This window comes from Achroia grisella, unplaced genomic scaffold, assembly GCF_030625045.1.
Source record: "Achroia grisella isolate CSIRO2021 unplaced genomic scaffold, CSIRO_AGI_Agris_v1 utg782, whole genome shotgun sequence".
NCBI classification, from domain to species: domain Eukaryota; kingdom Metazoa; phylum Arthropoda; class Insecta; order Lepidoptera; family Pyralidae; genus Achroia; species Achroia grisella.
In genome coordinates, this window is record NW_026713022.1 from 1,843,562 (window position 1) to 1,864,472 (window position 20,911).

The 20,911-nt window shown below is 38.0% G+C and overlaps 1 protein-coding gene across 1 annotated transcript; it reads right to left on the minus strand.

Annotated features, from left to right (window-relative positions):
- Positions 1-342: 342 nt before the first annotated feature.
- LOC131851404 (uncharacterized) lies at positions 343-20,823 on the minus strand. Its single transcript, XM_059201906.1, has 28 exons — positions 20,536-20,823; positions 20,309-20,462; positions 19,730-19,850; positions 19,393-19,480; positions 18,628-18,858; positions 17,137-17,608; positions 16,601-16,686; positions 15,885-16,064; positions 15,102-15,233; positions 14,033-14,118; positions 12,941-13,107; positions 12,020-12,148; positions 11,261-11,403; positions 10,002-10,206; positions 9,509-9,628; positions 8,754-8,954; positions 8,060-8,302; positions 7,351-7,512; positions 7,028-7,138; positions 6,537-6,726; positions 5,933-6,033; positions 5,310-5,594; positions 4,805-4,992; positions 3,571-3,710; positions 2,766-2,956; positions 1,638-1,830; positions 838-1,305; positions 343-618 (listed from the first exon to the last, which is right to left on the minus strand). Exons 1-28 carry the CDS (start codon positions 20,712-20,714, stop codon positions 395-397), a joined length of 5,190 nt encoding a protein of 1,729 aa, XP_059057889.1. The 5' UTR covers positions 20,715-20,823; the 3' UTR covers positions 343-394.
- Positions 20,824-20,911: the final 88 nt, after the last annotated feature.

Here is a 20,911-nt window from a genome sequence, read left to right on the forward strand (position 1 = left end):
AATAAAATTTAAATAAAGATTTTTATTTTCGTCATCTGTTTATTTAAACTCTTGTAAACAGATGTATATAATTGACTAATACTGCCATAAAATAATGAGGTATATATGTTACTATGTAATATAATATGTAAAGTACAGTATATACAATATGTATACTGTACTGCAACATAATTTAGACGTTAGAGTGTATAATTTTTAGAATTTATAATGTATTAACATTAAAATACTTTAACAGATAAATGCGATTCCTGTTCAAAAATAGAGAAATATCAAAACTATTGCGTCCTCCAAAAATACTAAATTATAGTTTTCATAAATAATTACCTGCTTTTTTAATTTTATTTGAGATTTTCAACACCTTAATTTTTACATTTAACGACTAAAGTCATAAGCGCTATAACCCAAAGGCCGGAAAACTGGAATGCATTCTCGTGGAGTTTTGTGAGAAACTCTGGTCCGGGAGGAGAGTGGCGTCGCCGTATACGGGAGCGGCTGGACCGGACGCGTAAGGACTTCGCGACCACGTTCTAGAACGGTTCAATCGTTCCGGTACCGGGCTTTGGGGCGGTGGTTGTTCCGGCACACGGATTTGACCCTTTTGCTGCATCCGCGATTGTGCTAAAATTTTAAATAATTAGTTATTTCGTTATTGAATTTTATAAAACCAAATGCAACTATGTATCTCTTAACTGATCGACGTTTCATTATCAATCAACTTCTGAGGTTTTAAATTGAATGAATTATTCACGAGTTGATTCTAATTACTATTTTTATTAAGATTTAAATTAAATATTTGTGTTAATAAAATTATAATAAATTTGCTAAAAATAAACTTACCATAGAGAAATGCAGCTGCAACCGCAGCGACTGTTGCCAACGTGGACAAATAAGGTTTCAATATGGTAAATATCGCTCCAAGTATCGTTCCACACGCCACCTCGCTTTCTCGTTCGACTTCGACTCTCAACTCTTGATAAGTTAGCTTTGATCGAACATTTACCCATCCAACACCACAAACAGATGTTTCACTCTTAACTATAACATCAATCTCGTCATCTTTCGTACGGGTTTCTAGTTTAAGACCGGGGGAGGTGTTCATCTTGACTAGTTTTAGAGCATGCGGATGACCGGAGATTGTGAAGAAAGCGGGCGGGTGTAACAGTGAGACTTTAGTATGCGACAGCTTAATGGGAGGCAGTAGAAGCACTCGGGTACAAGTGCGGGCGGCGTCCCATTCAGCGCATAATTCAACTTCTGAAGAATCAATAATCGGCGTAGATGGCAAGATAGAACAGCCCAGTTCACCTATAAATAGAAGAAACACCTTTTGGTTATCCCTACAAAATGGTTTAAACAGTCAACTGTTCCGCTTCTTCACATTAATTAAGTTCTTAGTTGTTAATTCATCCATTGTATACAGAAAATGTAATATAAGGAACTATGATATAATTAAGAATCATTATTAACTTAAAAGCCATTAAATATATGCATTGCCATAGCATAAAAGTACAATAAAAAAAAATTGAAATAAAATTTAATTATTGTAGCACAGATTAAAAAACATTGCATTTTTGTTTACAAAAAAAAACTTTATGTTATAAGAATCATCGTCTAGGCTTTTACAATAGATTACTTACCGTTGATAATATCCAACACAGGTTGGGCAGTGTGAGGCGCTTTAGTTCGACACGTAAACGGTAGTTCGACTTGTACGCCTTCTAACGCATATCTCTGATCTTCGGTGCAAAGTAAAGGTCCCGTCGTGAGTCCTTCAGCTTCGATGATTAGTGGAACCATGGCGGATGGCCATACACCCGGTGCAAACTCCATCTGTACGAAATTATTTTTTATGGCATGACATAAATTTTTTAGTTTATCGTTTACATGTAACTACAAAATACAAATAATTTCTCTTTTATTTATTTCTTTAATAAAGGAAATCCAAGGCTAACTATACATATATTGAATCAATACAAAAAACACAATCAATCAAAGAAGTCGAAAAAGTTGTTTCCGCAAAACAAGACAGTAACAGATTTGCATTTACGCAATAACTTTTTCAGAGGTGTATATGTAAAGCTAGTTTTACTATTTGTAACTGTATATCTAAGTCCATAGCAGTCCACTGTTCAATTTGCGCTTCTACTTGTGCCAAGCGGTCATAAATTGCATACAACTTACACCTCAGTTTGTCATTAAAAACAATGTTGAATTCAAAAATCAAAGTAAGGGTCACAACGTTCGTGATAAAAATATGAAATCTATGGCCACTGCCTGCTTAAAATATATTTTAGAATTTGTCACATTTCAATTGTAGATTTATAACACAAATTTTAATTATTAAAATGCGAACATGTATTTTGGGTTTTAACTTACACTGGTATATCGTAATTTATGCTACCTTGTGTATCTATAACGACATTAAAGTTAGTGAAACCTATATTACATAATCTACTAGCTGTTCCCCGCGACTTCGTCAGCGTGGAAATTAGCTGTCATTTTTCTAAAATAAAAGTAGCCTAAGTTACTCCTTATGACATCAGCTACATGTCAATAAAAGTGCCGTCAAAATCGGTCCAGGCATTTCAGAGATTAGCCGGAACAAACAGACAGACAAAGAAAAAATTGTAAAAAATATTATTTTGGTGTATGTACCGTATTTATATTCATATGCATGTAGTAAAAAACTTTTTTTTTTTTTATATATTACAAACAGACACTCTAATCTTATTTAGATGTATGGATGTATAGGCCTCAAACAGTACCTTATGTATAGGAAGTTGGTGCAGCGTGAGCGCCGTGGGCGGTCGGTCGAGCCGCAGCGTGAGGGCGGCGCGGCGCGGGCGGGCGGCCCACAGCACGGCGAGCGAGACCCCCGCGCCCGCGGTCACTCGCACCGAGCTCGCCTCGCCGCGCCACCCCACGCCTTCCAAGCACACGCCCCACCCGCCGCACGCTGCGTACACCACCAAGCGAATTATTAAAGCATTCCAAGTGTACTACATACATATATTTAATTATAGGAGCTAGCAAATATATCTGTTACTTTACGCTGAGTTGATTATCTCTTCGTCTTTGGGAGACAAAGACACCTACATTTTTCAATTTGTAATATTTCTGTATCTTATGTATGCCATGTGTTTGTGATTTATAAATAAGATTTACCTATCTATAAAATCAACATTATACATTATTACTATTACTATCATTTCTTTTAAAATTCTAATGCAGAGAAACACATTGCAGCGGAGAGTTATTTTTCCTAACAGAGACATTATATATGAAACTTCTTTTTTCCACCTCAAAAATCTAAAATACTAAATATCATGTAATATAAACACAAGTTCTTAATTCGTAGTAGTACTTCATGAGAAAACGAAAAGACAGACTCATTCTAATGCATAACTATATGAATTTCATTTCATTTCAACAGCACTATACAAAAACACGATATAAAAAAGTAGTAATTTTGTGCTGGTAACATTATGTGCAAAGTAATATTTCTTTTCGCATACTCGATATATACAATATCACTGGTAAATAATACAATACCAGTAGTTTAAAACTTACCGAGGATGTTGTCTGCACGAGGGTCTGGCCCGGCCACCCATACTTCATCCCGTACGGTGACGCCGCCCTCGGAGCTCTCGAATGTCATCAGCGCGCCCGTTGTGTCCAGACCAGATATCACCAATTCGTAACCCAGCGCGCTGCCGATACAAATAAAACAATCATAATTTATTACCATATTTCCATTATATTATATTAAACTTCTTATTCACTTACTTACCCACAACTTTACTATTCATGCGTCTTTTAAATTTTACCATTACTGTACCGCTACTTTAAATTATTTATTCAACGCCCTTTGATGGAAACTCATACACAGAGATAGTTCTCTTTACCTCTATGTTGCGGGATAATAATACTCGCGGACATGTCGGCCACGGCGCCCGAGCGAGCTACCGGCGCTCACCTGTGCGAGGGCGGTGCGCGGCGCGGGGACACGTCGGCCGCGGCGCCCGAGCGAGCTACCGGCGCTCACCTGTGCGAGGGCGGTGCGCGGCGCGGGGACACGTCGGCCGCGGCGCCCGAGCGAGCTACCGGCGCTCACCTGTGCGAGGGCGGTGCGCGGCGCGGGGACACGTCGGCCGCGGCGCCCGAGCGAGCTACCGGCGCTCACCTGTGCGAGGGCGGTGCGCGGCGCGGGGACACGTCGGCCGCGGCGCCCGAGCGAGCTACCGGCGCTCACCTGTGCGAGGGCGGTGCGCGGCGCGGGGACACGTCGGCCGCGGCGCCCGAGCGAGCTACCGGCGCTCACCTGTGCGAGGGCGGTGCGCGGCGCGGGGACACGTCGGCCGCGGCGCCCGAGCGAGCTACCGGCGCTCACCTGTGCGAGGGCGGTGCGCGGCGCGGGGACACGTCGGCCGCGGCGCCCGAGCGAGCTACCGGCGCTCACCTGTGCGAGGGCGGTGCGCGGCGCGGGGACACGTCGGCCGCGGCGCCCGAGCGAGCTACCGGCGCTCACCTGTGCGAGGGCGGTGCGCGGCGCGGGGACACGTCGGCCGCGGCGCCCGAGCGAGCTACCGGCGCTCACCTGTGCGAGGGCGGTGCGCGGCGCGGGGACACGTCGGCCGCGGCGCCCGAGCGAGCTACCGGCGCTCACCTGTGCGAGGGCGGTGCGCGGCGCGGGGACACGTCGGCCGCGGCGCCCGAGCGAGCTACCGGCGCTCACCTGTGCGAGGGCGGTGCGCGGCGCGGGGACACGTCACCCGCGGCGCCCGAGCGAGCTACCGGCGCTCACCTGTGCGAGGGCGGTGCGCGGCGCGGGGCCGCCGCCAGAGGACCACGAGCGGACACGTTGGCGCGCGGCGCCAGCAGGCGGCGCCCGAGCGAGCTGCGCAGCGCCAGCCGCACCACATTGTCGTCGCCCGCGCCCTCTGCCGGCTCCGCAGTACAGTAGTGAGGGACCGCCGCCTCCACCTGCACCGCCTGTACGACACGTTCTCGTCATTATACAGAAATACATTCAAATTTGGGAATGGGAATGTTAGTAATGTAGATTAAGCGCAAGCTGGTGCATCATTTAATTTAAAAAATACACCATCAAGTTTACATATAATAATAATATTATGTCAGGACACATAGTGCCATGTTATAGATACTAGACAAGTGGAATAAATAGACACATTTTTTTTTAACTACATATATAATATACGTCAAAAACACTCTGACCTATATAATCGTGAACACAAATTTGTACCCCGCGAGGTTAAAAAATTACCACAGATTTAAAAAGCTATACTCACCGTTTCTCTATAAATATTATTTCTCTCGTCCTTATGTTGTGCGATAACAACACCGTGTCCCGGTCGTAATGCTTTCAGCTCGCCACTAGGACTGAGTTCTAGAGCACCATCATCAAACAACTTCCATGATCCTCTAGGTAGTGATTTCAACTGCAACGTGGCGCCTACGGCAATCGCAAGCCGTTCGCCCGTTGAAAATTCGTTAGGAAGACCTTCCACTGAAGTGCGAATGTCTGATACACCCAATATTTCGATTGTGCTGTCCCACGACCTTGTTTCTGCCACCTATGTTCAAGACAATTTGAACATAAAATAATTATAAATATTTTGTAGCTTATATTTTTTCTTTATAATGGGAATAATAGACAATTTAAAAAGTTTCATTTAAACCGACTAGTCATGCCTTTCTAATTTTAGCTGTTAAGCTATAAAAACTGTACTCCTGCAATTTAGTAATAATATATACAGTTCAATAGAAATTAAAGCGTATTTTGTTTAATTGTAAAAAATGTTTATAGTAGATCTAGGAACCTATTTTGTATTTAATATATTTTTCTTCAATATATGCATATCACATAAACCCTACTAATAAGACTTATAATATATTAATTAAACTTATTTACCTGGCCCAGATTTCTAACTCTGACGTCAATTGTTATAACGCCCGGTTTCAATGGCACAACCCTAACTGCTATTCCCTCAGCAACTTGTCTTTCGAGCATGTCTGCAATATAATGGAATTTTATAGAAAATAATTTCAGTGTACTGCAGACTGTACATTATAAATGGTACTCATCATCTTTTTTTACAATAATAATAACCAAGGAGAATTCATAAATCGTCATCTAGTTCCAAAATAAGCAAAGGTTATCACATGTGTACAAGACAACTGATGCAAATACTTGAAATACATTCTTTTTTTGTAAAGGCATACATTTTAGATATGGAAACATAATATACATTTTAGAAAACCACCCAGACTAATTTAAACACTTGTACTAATGAATACGCAATGCATGGTACAATGAATCGAACCCACAAACATCGAAAGAAAAGCGGTGTAAGTGTAGATCACGTCAGACCGTCATTATCATTGCACTTATACAATTTATACACGTCTACATCACAATATGCAGTTTTAGTGTGCAATAGTGCTTGTGCAAAGAAACATATACAAGACATGTCGATCCTTCGAGCCGGATAAATATTATAGTAAGCGGTGGTGACCGTCGACGTGTCCGGTGTAGAGCCTGGCGGCGGCGGGGTCCCGCAGCGTCCAGGCGACGCGCGGCGGCGGCTGCAGCGCGTGCAGCGCGCCCGCCGCCAGCCCCTCGGCCGCCACCCACAGCCCGCCCACCGCGCCCACCACCAGCGTCTGCGTCGCCGCTCGCACGCGCAGCCCGGAGATCGGCACCACCTACATACACACCCACACACCTTACACCACTACCGTTTGTAACCGTACGCACGGCTTTAATGAGACTTAACTATGTTAATAAAATGTTTTTAAAATTGCCGGTAAAGAATATAACCTTTATAGAAAGCAAGTACCGCTAGAAGGCACTGTACGGAGTCCGGACGACGAATAGATAAAATCTTAGTAAGATTATTTCTATTTCTGCATTTAAAACATGAATTATAGAATATTCAATATAGATTATATAAAAGGTTATCTGGTAGAGAAAGTCTCAATAAATCACCTAATAATAAAAGCTTACCTCTACTTCTGCCTCAGCTCGAGCGATTTCGACATTAGCTATATCAGTCGCAACTAATATTATACGCGCTTTCCCAGTTGATAGACCTTGAACAGAGCCCGTTGGAGAAACCTACAAACAGAAAATTTTACACCTACATTACTGCAATCATAATTATGGTACTGTCCAACAATGTATATACTAATATAAATTATAGTGAAAAGGTCAGTGTTTCTTTCATATCACAACATGATTGTCTGCTTTTGCAACTATTGACGGCTGCCTCTTTGTGATCTAAAGTCTAGTTCGACATTTGGAGATATTTTCAAGACTGAAGTATATACCTCGATGCTGTGGTGCGAGCCTCGTGTAGAAGCGCCCGCAAGTCGGTAGTGAGTGGAAGCGAGATGTAGCGGAGGTCCACCCGAACGCCGCAGTTGTAGTCGGGCGCCCGCTGGAATGCGAGCCGTAGCCGGTACTATTTGAAGCGGCGGGAATACCAGCACCTGCATCACAGTTTGCAATTCATTTATGTATTATGATTGTTTGTATTGATCTGGGTGTCGGTATATGTATTATATGTATGCATTTATAAAAAAAAAAGTATTTATATCAGTTGTTTAGTAACACAAAGTCTACTTAGCTTGGAACTAGGCGGATGGTGTAAGTCTCTGAGTGAGCTTGTCTGCCATTTCAGTTATGGAAAACAAATTTACGGTATAAATGGCCTGACATTTTAGTCCTCATCTTGTGTAACGGTTTTAAAGTGATAGAAAGTGGTTAAATACGCATGTTTCTTTATTAACCTAAAATGCTGTTACATTTTAAGTACTTTCAGTAGCTGAGAGCCCAAAACGAATTGACCACAAACAAATGACAAATTCACTGGGAACTCCTATAACAATAATTCTCATTTCTAGGTATTAATGTGTCAATACAAACTGCCTACTAGCATTAATTTATCAGTAGCTAACCATAATTTTGGTTAAATAACGGTAACTAACGGGTTTTTTTACAAGTAAAGTCCTCGGACATAAAGCGATAACAGCATACCTCAATTTCAGGGCTCCAGACGCCGGCGATGGCGGCCCGCAGCCTGGCGGCGCCCTCGGCGAGCCCGCACAGGGCGCGGTCGCGGACGGCCGCGGGCCCCGCCGCGCTCCACTCGGCCGCGCGGCCCGCCGCCAGCGCCCGCAGCGACGACCCGCGGGCTATGGCGCTTATGCTCGCACATGCGCCCACGCCTATGGCTCGAGACGTTATCACTTCCACGCTGACCACTTCTTCTACGTTCACCTATACGGATACATAAACTGGTATAAAAACATACATTGAGGGTGCGAGAGGTCGTCCATTATTCACGTGATGTATTTTAGCATTTTTAACCTCCCCCTCACCGTTGGTTACATGTGGTGAGGTTTTATACTCGACCCAACCAAAATCACGTGTATTTTTATACCGCCCACTAATATGGTACAAACAACACTGTTTATATTTAAAAATATAATGCACACCCCGGCTTAGAAAAGATAAGTAGGTCTGCTTCGAGCGAGTCCGGTCGGTGAGAGAGGTTGCTTTAATTTAGTTTCTTGTGCATAATTTTTAATTTGTGATAACTTCTAAAATACTAATTTAAAATGTATGATGTAAAAGACTATTTATAAGGTAGGTCTTTCTAAAAGGGCAAAACTGATCAATCATTTAAATATTTTTAAGTTCAGCATATTTATGATTATTTCTCACTTACCTCAATGACTTGCTTTTCTCCAGAAATGCACATGTCCATAACTACGAGGTCGTATGACCCCGGCCCGGGCACGATTGCACTGACACGACCACCCTCCACGACGGCCGACACGCCTTTGGGTGTTTCCACGTAATACCGTCCGCTACCACCCGATACGTTGGTGATACCACTCACAGTATCTCCTTCCCAAGCCATATCAGCCTAAACATAAATATAAATTACTATTACCAAATTTATACCTTACTACTACCCGCCCCGGTTCGCATGGGTGCACATGTAATATACATATAAAGCTTCCTCTTGAATTACTTTATCTATTGCTAAAAACTGCATTAAAATCCGTTGCGTAGTTAAGACAAAGGTCTAAGCGAGCAGACAGCGGAAGCGATTTAATTTTATACAATGTAAATATGTTTGGGCTTGAACTACTTGTGGAATTATTGAAAAGTTTTGGGTCCCACTAAGGTATATTATAATATAGCTAGCTCTGACTGTGACACGACACATGCGTACAAAGTAGTCTAGCATTGGCATCATTAGAATAAAAAGTAGCCCATTAGCCCCCAAAACTTGTTCCACCTTCAACATTTAATAAGCATGATATGATATGACGTCCTCAGCTTTACTTCCGATGATCGCGAATGCTATTCCTCGTAGGATACAAGCATTTGTATTCATGTGTATAATTTTTATCGGTCTGGATTGAAAATTATGTCCAAAATGTAATATTTATAATAATTCTTATACATTGGTACCTTTAATGAATCACAATTTAACGGTGATACAACGCGCGCTTGTAAAGTTGCAGTTGCTTCAGGTATAGACGCCTTCAACAAGCCAGTCCAACCGATAGCTTGGTCGTCGGCTACCACTATCTAAAACAAAAATATAATAAATTTTTTACATTTCTACCAAATACTTCTTATTCTTTTTGCATATTCCCTCTTATGACGACGTTATTGGGATCAATTTCAAAACGCGATTCTCTAATATTGTCAGTATATGAAATAATTATAGAATTAAATCAGTCATACAAAGACATAGCTCGCGACCAGCATCCGGCCCCCGTGCTGTATCAATACGACTCGCGATCACACGACAATTTTTAGCAGCCGTATATTATGTACTATATAAATAAATAAATAGAATGTTATAATAATTCAGTGGATTTATTTTATTTTAATCTGGCCCGCCTACATATTCTAAATTTAATATTTGCCCCTCTGCAAAATTGAGTTTGCCACTTACCTGATAATATTTATTGGGCACGGGTACAGGTGCGTACTCTGGAAGCGTCTCAACAAGCAAACGATCCCCGCCGTACTGCAAGCCGACATGTCGTGGTTCATTCTCCCACTCTACGAGGGGTCCAACTTCGTCCAGCAGTTCACGTCCTATGGCGTCCAGTAACGTCACGCCAACTCTCACTTCCTGGCCTGGTCTCAGCCACAGTCTAAAAAAATATAGTATGGTAAGAACGGCACAAAAACCAACCGTCCACACGTCCGGAAGCGGTAATTATAATCTTACACATAACAAAAAATATTTTGAAGCCTATTATGTATGCATGGCACCACTTAATCGTCTTTACTAATATGATATACAGTGCTCGCCACGGATCTTTATGTTTGTGAAGTTAGCTGCGGAATGAGTATGTGCATTCATACAGACGCGAACAAAAATGCCATTGATTTTTAATTTATTGAATTATATGTATACTGTGAAAATATTGTAAAAAATTAAAGAAATATTTTTTTATTATATTATAGATATACAATACTAAACTAACACTAATAGCATTATTAAATATAACTAACCTAAACTACCTACTTAATAACCTAACACGAAAATAATAACATATGAACTATCTTAATATTATAAAAATTCAAGAAGAAACATTAATCTACAAAAAAAAGACACTGATGAACCACTAAATAACTTCTGACGTGATTTTAATAGAATGAGCGAGATGTACGCATAGACGAAAACGAGAGCAATGACTCGATCGCGTCTAGCCGGCTCCCCTGCGCCGTTTGTAGTTTTTGATTCATTGCGCAGTCATTTGTTGCTAGCTTTACAAAAACAATATCTCGTGAGGGGCACTGTAGTTAGACTAATTATTTACCGTTCCAGTTACATAAAAGCACCTCTATATGCCATTTGTAAATAATTTCATAGCAGTGAATGTTGTATAACTTCTTTATAATAATAATATTAATGTAATTATTTGAAGTCCTCAGTGGTCCAGCGGTTTACGATACCTCAACATTTGTAATCATGAGTATAGACCAGACAGATAGATACAATCATGTATCTATCTGCCTGGGTGTTTTCTATGCATTTTATGTATGCATTTATATAATAAATATCTAAGTATTTATATCATCTGTCTAGTATTATACAAGCTCTGTTCTGATCTTGTCCAGGGGTATAATAACTATGTAATAATTATTTATATTGTTGTAATAAAAACATAAATACAACCTATAGGCTCAGTGAGTACCAACCTAGCGCCACCGGAGCAGTTCCCGGCCAAATCAGGCGGCTCCAGACGCAGCTTGGATACGTGTGGTGCACAAGCTGCCTCGAACTCCGCCGCCTCGCGTTCTTCCTCTGCTTGCGAGACCAACGACATGCGCGAATCACCTCTCTATAGCAATGACAAACAATTCAAAGCATATAAAATAGACAAGTAAATAGAAAAATAAACATCTCCCGAATAGATAGATAGATAGAATATACTTAATAATAGATAGTTTAATATTATTTTTTGTTCTGTAATTTTTTTAATAACTAATTTCGATAAGACGACTTTGTACAAACAATGACACAGGTAAAAAAAACAAAAAAATAATATTAATTTATATAATAATATTATATTTATATGCTATACCTTAATTTTTCACTTTTTGTAGTTACGAACTATTTTAGTTTTGGGTTACGGGTTACGGGTTTGGAATAAAAGAACTGAAGATCGTGCCTAGTATACCACTAGCCTTGGGAGTGCAGTGGGTTGCTAATAATGATTCTGTTAAAAAGACACTACATGAGCGAATATGGTACATGAAGAAGGTTGAAAATGAATGAATGAGCATTTACTTCATTCAACCTCCTTCATCTCCCACTTCATGTACCTTTAAATATACTAGTGGTCGCGCAGTAGTTGACATTTGACGATAATTAATTTAACATTTTTGAACATTATTAAAGTTCTATTAATATATATATATAATAGTAATGTGAAAATTAAATTTAAAACGTCTTACCCATCGACACTTGAAAGTGAATAGCTGGACGTCGGGGTAACGATGTGGTGGCGACCCTGTACGTTCCGTTAACTCCGCCACGCGCGTCTCACTCGACTGCGGCACTAGCGATTCGCCTTCTGCCAATATCTGTAATAAACATAAAAACTTTCATGTTTTTGGACATACGTCGTAACATTAAGAGCAAAAAAAAAAAAGTGATGAAATACTACATAAAATAAAAACTGCGAAATCATGTTTCTCCGTGGTGTTTTCAAGTATATAGGCGATGGTTACCATCAGGTTGTCAGCCGTCAGCTTTTTGTATTTTATAATAGACTAGCTATACCATTCCGGTTTCGCATATATGTATTATACACATAAACGTTCCCGTTCTTGAATCAGTCTATTGCTGAAAACGGCATTAAAATCCGTTGCGTAATTTAAAAGATCTAAGGAACAGATGGCGGAAGCTAATTTCATTTTATACTGTGTAATTTTTTTATTACTATCGCTAATAAAAAATAGAGTTGATGGTTTTTGACCCTAAATATTCATCCTTCTAGGATAAATATTTGTCAAAAATCAGTACGGTCCAGTCGTTTAAGATTCTATCACGGAAAAACAACGTAATTTTTATGATAGACCAGCTTACCCCGCGACTGCGTCTGCATGGAATTTAACTTTATTTTTCTAAAATAAAAGTAGCCTAAGATCTTATTACGATTTTGATGGGACTTTTTTGGTAGATGGCAAAAAAAGTCCCATTAAAATCGGTCTCAATTTCAAAGTATACCCGGAACAAACAAACAGACAGAAAAAATTGTAAAAAATGTTATTTTGGTGTATGTACCGCATATATATTCATATGCATGTAGTAAAAAACGGTCACTTGAATATTACAAAGGGACACTCCAATTTAGTATAGATAGGTATACTAACGGGCAGCGTGGCGGCGGGCAGGGCGGCGAGCGCGCGCGGCGGCCAGCGCAGGCGCGGCGCGGCGCGCACGTGCACGCGCGCCGCCTCGCCCGCGCGGCCGCGCGACACGCGCACGCACGACACGCCGCGGCTCGCCCACGCGCACTCCACCACGCAGCACGCCCCCTCTACACACGTACACACATTCGTCATTTGTTTTCAATTTTACAAACTTTATAGGTACCTACAATTAGAAAGGTAACTAAAATCCGGTTAAAAATAATTGAGTTCCCGATATTTCGGCAGCGTTTCGAACGCCACGGGTATACTGAAGCATATTTGCTGCACACTGCAAGCTGGGCACATATTTGTCTACCTTCACAAGTCTTCCGTTGTTGTTGTTTCGTCTGACCGTTAATCGGCGAGCCGTCGATTGTCCAAAACACGGTTCGCAACATGATTTTGACGGCCTCGGCGGTGTACCATTTTAGAACACCGCCTTGCTTCCGAAGGTAGCAAGTTCCATTTCTCGCACAGAACAAACATTTGTGTTTATAAATATAATTGTATATTATAATTGTGTGTTTATAAATATATTGTATTAGCCTGGATGTTTTCTATACATATTAGTATTTGCAAAAAAATATGTATCTGTGTATTACTATCAGCTGCATAGCCTGATAGCTCTGCTTAGCTTGGACTAGATGCCGGTGTGTGAATTATCCTAATTTAAATTCAAATGATGTGTTTTATAGTTAAGAGGAGGAAAAGATCAACATAATAGTGTAATATTAGTCGTACAGTTTAAAAACGTAGTCAACATTAATATAAAAAAAGAAGTGGCACTGCATATTCTCACAATAGAAAAACATAAATGAAAAGTGTAAAGCTAAATTATTTTTCGTTTACTTATAGCAATTGAGTTTATTTAAAGATAATTTTCCTATCATGTTATTTATGTAGGTATATAAATTTACTAATTTTATAAAACAGGTATTTTTACTTGAGTTATTTCAAATATTTTATCAGATACCACTAACAAAGCAAACGATAAGATAGCGGATATCTTTAGTACATTAACATTTGTATTTTTATAAGAAAAATGATACTAACCGACAGGTTGTACCCATGTCGCTGCAGTGACATTGTGAGGCTCTGGACCCTCAAGTAAAGACACGGCAAATGCTTCACAGTTACATCTGGAAACATTACAATTATCAGTAAATAAGCAGTATAGTATATTTACAACAAGCTATAAAAACAGACACACAAAAACCTGACTTAAATTTACTTATATCATACTTTAGCAATATATACCTATATTCTAATTTTAAGGGTGAGTATAATTACAACATATGTCTTCTCGGTTCCCATGAAAACAATTGTGGTAAATGATGCATTCATCATAATGGTCTAACTGACCTGCCTTCAGGCTCATCCAATCATCTTCCATTGCTGTCCCGCCAGTATATCCTCCTGCGCAGGCAGGAGTACCATACTGTTAACCTCCAAAAATGACACGTAATATCTTAGTCTTCGGAAATATGTAAGATGACAATTTCACAGATGTTTCAATATAATATCCTTGCTGATGGTGGATAAGCCACCTGAAACTGCTAAACTACCCTGAAAAATCTAAAATGTAGTAACCAGATTGTTATTTGACATTTACAGTAGAATCCATTTATTATGACTCCGCCTATATTATACCTATCGCTCATTATGGAGTAATTACTTCACAAAGTTTTGTTTACATATGAAATTCATTATAAATAAGTCTGATATAATGCCTTATCTTATTACTGCCCATTTTTTAAAAATGGTCGTAAAGCATTTATGATTGAAGAAATTAAAGGAATTACAGGTTTCTCCAAATATGCAGATTAGAAAATGGAGAATTATTAAGTATTAAGGATTTGGGATTTGTATTTTTAAAAAAAGAATTAAATCTAAAATGAATATAAATAAATTTATGTAGGAAGTTTTAAATGCTTATGAACGTCAAGTTCTTTTTTTTAATATTTTTTCCCTGCCATCTAGTTCAGTATTACAGATTCATTTGAGAACAACTCGGGAAGAACTACACGATGTGTTTTTGGTTATTTATTTCAATGCTTATTATGAAGTATTTGTCATCAGAAACGGATTCCACTATAGTTACATAGAAACAAAAAGTTAGTACCTGTGGAAGTTATAGAGTTGTCCGGTGTGGGGATGCGTGGCGGTGAGTGCGACGTGCAGATGGTGGGGGCGGCCCACGCGAGCCTGGCCCGAGCTCGACACCTGCACCAGCTCCGCAGGCGACGACACCACCCTACCACAAACAAAACACTTACAGACAAGCGCCAACACTGCACTCTCTTCGGCATTTTTAGCAATGAGACTACTAGTCAGGTATTCCTCCACGCAGTAGATCGTCTTTGAATGTGTGACCATATAAATGAAAGCTAAACTAGAATATACAAGCTACCCCCAATGACGTGCTATAAATTTTTTTAAGACAACACAAACAAAATCTATTCATATGGTATGACATAATGAAAATAGTAAGTGAAATCATGTCTAATATTAAATCTTATTCCAATAATAAATGATCGTTTTAAATGGAATTCTTATAAAGTTTCATATATCAATAAGTTGAATATTGGTGTGAAGTTGGAAAGAAGTTTTATATAATTATGTTAGTTTATATTAGTGGTTACACAGTGGTCGAAATTTGACCATAATTAATTTAACATTAGGTATAGTCATACTAATAATATTGTTGTTCTTTATTAGTTAGTCATACAATTATAAAGACAAACAATATTAACATATTCTCAATTTTACCACAGACTTTAACAGTCTTTTCTATGTAAACTATGAATGTGTGAAATTTCATACTCCTATTTCATGAATAGTGGTATAAAGTTTTTATTTTACATATTAATACATAGATAATATTGACAATAAAGTATGTTCCTACCTTCCAACAGCACGAATATGAGGATAGTTCTTCAATTGTACTATAACTTCGATATCTCCTTCACTACGGATCGTCACCAGGCCAGTACTGGATACAGAGATGGCAGCGCCTTGTGATATCTCGCTCTCAGACCACACAACTGGCTCTTCACCACCACCGCGATGTTCCAATTGTATCTCTCTGTACAAACAAATAATACAGTATACAATTCTAGAGTATTTTGGCCCTTATTATCTTAGAAAATTTTGTGACAATACGAGAATACTCGTTTTAAAATTTGTACCGAAATTAAACCTTATGTATAACTGGTATAACTTTATCTTGGCACTAGAAATAAGGATCGCAGAGTACTACTGAAATTTAACCTATTGTTATTTCGTATACATTGCATTCGAAATCACGGGTTCGAATGCAATGTATACGAAATCAATAGTACGTAATATTTTTATACATGTAGGTTCACAAAAACTAAAAAGAGGGATTACTATTTATGAAGTCCAGTTGCCCTATAATAAAGTTTACTTTCAAAGCAGTCCTTCCTGGCTAATTAATGACTGGTTAATTCCCGGCGAGTTCTCCATGTCATGCTACCTGGCCTGATGTCATGCTTATCTATTATCCACTGGTTCACAGCCAGCATATACCTTCAGCCGAGGCAGGTGCACTATTAAATTATCAACTACTAAAATCTACTAAAAGGGTACTATGATACTTACTGAATTGTGTCAGTCCAGGCTACGTAGATTTCTGGTGGTATTATTTCTAATGGGTCCACTGCTACTGCTGACACATGACCCTCCACCTGTAAATATAACATTTAAACCCAGGGGGAAAGTGATTGTTAGTATTGTAAAGTACCCTATTACTAGCAATGTCAAGTTGACCTCTGCACAGTCCTCCCTGAATAAATTCCTGGTGAATTTGTCATGGTGGGGTTACTGATCTGACCCCATGTTCATCTTTTCATCCTCCACTGGTGCCCCGCCAGCGTAAACCGTTAACGTAGGTAGGGACATTCCACTATCATCCATAAAAAAATTAACATCATCTAATCGCGAAACATAAATAATACAAAAACACATACACTTAACATTATCTTGTGACTATACATTATTTTTAGGAAATTATAATCTATTGATTATCCTATAATCATTCCCACGATAATTTAATTATCTACCTGAAATGTAATAAAACGTAATGCCTCGTCTGATGTAAAATAAAATATGAATGAAAAAAAATTTATATGAAGTACCTTTCTTATCAAACTCTTGCCAGCAACCGAATGAAGTCGGGCTGTAATTGTCAAAGGTCCAGAGTTCCCCGCCACAGCGTCAGTCAACGTTCCATTTTCAGTAGATTTAAGTAAATCAACATTTGCTTCGCCCACTACAGAGAGGCGTATCAATATCTCTTGTCCAGCAGTCAGAGGATGTCCATTGATATCCAATAATATACAATGTACTGTGAAAGGTTCTCCACGTATAAGCAAGCTTGAAGGTCGAAGGTTAACTCTAATGCTGTGAGGTTCTGCCACAGTCAATGTTGCAGATGCAACCTCTGTAGTACCAGACATGAGAAGAATAGATGTTGATCCAATTTCTGTAGCTCTGACCAGACTGACAGTATCATCCAAAACTGCTATTCCTGTATTTGGTACTTTAATATAATACAGTGTATCAGCTATGTCTTGTACTGTTAAACGACCAGCACGAGCTCGAACTACCCTATAAAACAAAATAGCTATGTATAATTCTTAAATTAAATAGGCTATACATATAATTATGTATAGACGACCTCGGTGGTCTAGCGGTCTAGCATACCGCTTTACGTCTGATGGTCGCGGGTTCGAATCCTCGCACGGCACAAACATTTGTATTCATGAGTATGATTGTTAGTATCGGTCTGGGTATTTGCTATGTATAATAGGTATGTATTTACGAAAAAAAATTTCTATTTATTTGTATCAGTTGTCTACTACCCATAACACAAGCTTTAGCTAGCTTAACTTGGGTCTAGACGGCGCTGTGTGAATTGTCAAAAAAAATCCTTTTTCAAGTGGTTTACATTCAACATCATCATCAATATTTATACAAAGTTAAAACGTTCTTTAATATATCATACATCTAAAACTAATAGTTTTTTAGAATTTCTAACTAAATGCTCAAGTATACTTTTTCTAAATATTTGGAATAGTTTTAGACTGATCATTAAAATGTTAATTTTCTGTGAGAGACATAAAATGAAGACTGGTCCATACTGGTCAGAGGGACTGGTAGCTTATTTGCCATTTCAGTTAAACATATAACCAAATTTTAATTCCAAAATAGACTTAGTGGAGAATATATATATGATAGAGTTTTAGTTGTAGATTTCAATTTATAGAACGCACAATTAAAGTGTCAAAAATATAGTTCTCCTAAATTTCAGAAATCGATAATATGTAATAAATATTGTTCTTAAAGTATAGTACGTGAATGTAACATGTATGTCCATATATTCTTAAAAAAACATATTACATTAAATATCTCTCTCAAACTTCTAACAAGACAGAGTTGTAAAATAAATAAGACAATAGTTATTTTTAAACTTTCATATACATTATTTAAATAAGTAACCGGGTCGACGTTTCGACTAGGTAAGGTAGTTTGGAGTGAGGTAAAAACCTTTATTTGCCACAAAATTATACTTGTTAGGACCAGGTTAATAATTTAAATAAGACAAATTAATACACATTCTAACTCACCTATACTTAAGAGTATCTGTAGGTGCTATAACTGCTGTTGCCGGAGTTAGCACAACACTGGCTACCACTTGCAAGTTAAAATCTGTACAAATGTCCCCGAGACACACAGTAACTCGGCAATCTCCCATTGCTTGACCATACAACAAAACAGAATAAGATCTTAGTCCTTGTGCTTCTATATCTGTTATTCCAGGAGGTGCCTCGTAATCTGTGTCACGCCATCGTACTAATCTGTACAAAGAGATATTATATGGAAGATTACTAGGTTTCAGAAATTATAAATATGTTAAGCAAGTTCAATGTAGTAGCATATCATCGTGTTGATATAAAAAGATATCCTATATATTTATTACCAATAACTCATTAAAATTATGCATAAGTTTAATGAAATGAATGATACTTAAATAATATAGGAAGCATATATACATCTTTATATAATCTAAAACAAAGTTGTAGTCAGTGTTTGTTCCCTTAGATTATTTAAGTTATGCAACAGATTGTAATGCAGCTTTTAGCAATAGATATATAGTCATTCAAGAGGGAGGTATTACATGTACACCCATGTGAGGCCGGGGCAAGTACCCAGTCTATTATATAATATATTGTATTTTGAATTGGGGTGAGTAGTTAGTTTTTAATAATATTATTCTTTATATATATATATAAAAAACATGTATTCATCTCTTCCTGTTGTTTTCATTATAGTCCCATATTTCAGTAACTATACATGATAGAAATTTTACTAGAAATATTTTATTAACTTACGTCACTAAAGGGTCATCACCAACACTGTTGTCAAAATTCTCTATGGTCCATTTGAAATTCACTCCTTCCAAAGTTGAAAACTTATTACCTATGAAAACAATTTTAATATACACCATATATATATATTTTCAGTATTTAGATAGGGAAAGTAGTGAATTAAGAGCAATTTATTCAGTTAAAAACATATCACATTATATAAATCATATGTAAATAATAAAATATTTTATAATTAGCTGCAGCATTGTAAAAAATTTCATATAATATATACTGAAGTATGTATGTTGTGATTATTTTGTAATATTTGCAGTTTTAAAATTGTAATATAGTAAGTAATTACCTTGATCATCATATGCAAAAACTTCAAATGCCTCCGGTGCTTCTTCCAGATAAAGTTTCCATGTTGTACTCATCACTTTCAGTGATTTTATTTTGTCAATATTTACATCTCCACGAAGTATCTAGACATAGATATATAATTCAGGAATGCTATCCCACTACAGGTATAAATAATAATAATAATATATATAAAAGGAATAAGAATTCATTTTAATCTGATAACTTTTATAACTTAATTCTATAATCTTGACTTGTAACTAATTTACCAGTATCTAACTTTTTTTATATTTGTTTTATTTGTTTCTCTTCTGTTGTGATCAATTTATCATTACATATATGTATAGTAATATATTTTATTGAGAATTGCAGCAGAATCAATTCCAAAATATATATATATATATTAATAAAACCGAAAACTAACTATTCATCTTGCTTATTGTGTAATATAGAAAATACATAATATACAGCTTAATTTTAACTCAATAATCCCTTTCAAATAGGGACTGAAATCTTCTTAATATATTAATTTTAGCTACAAATCACATTAAAAATATTCCCGCCATTTTTTTTATATCAATACCTCGCCACTATTCACTTCTTCAGCCAAGATGATTACAGAACCTGGTGGTACACATGTTTTGGAGACAGATACACGAGCCGCACGCGAACAATGACCTCCCCAAGTGTCCTCGTAGATAGGTTCAAGATCTATGATGTCATCGCGAGACAAACTCCTGCAAACAAGCACTTGTTACTTCGAACACTGAGTTATATATAAAACTAAATACTTGTAATAAATCAATTTACCAAGTGTAACATCCGCCTTCAATAATTTCAAACATAAAATTCACATTCTTATTCTCAAACCATGGTAAGAGCACTCTTGGTGTGTTAATTTTAGCACTTTTACACAAACTGAATGTGATAGCAAACAGTATAGTCTTTTGTAATAATTTCATGTTTAAACATAGATATTTCGTAAACATATATTATAAATCAATAAAGTTGCACAGTATAAACGAAATAACCTCAAAATAAACGATGAATGGAGGTTAAACTTGAGAAATTGAGAATAATTATTATTTTTAAACCGGCCGGTCGAACTGAAATGAAAAACCAATGGGACCAATGTAGAAATTTTGATGTCAGTCTTTTGACATTGACACCGACACTACAGACTTTC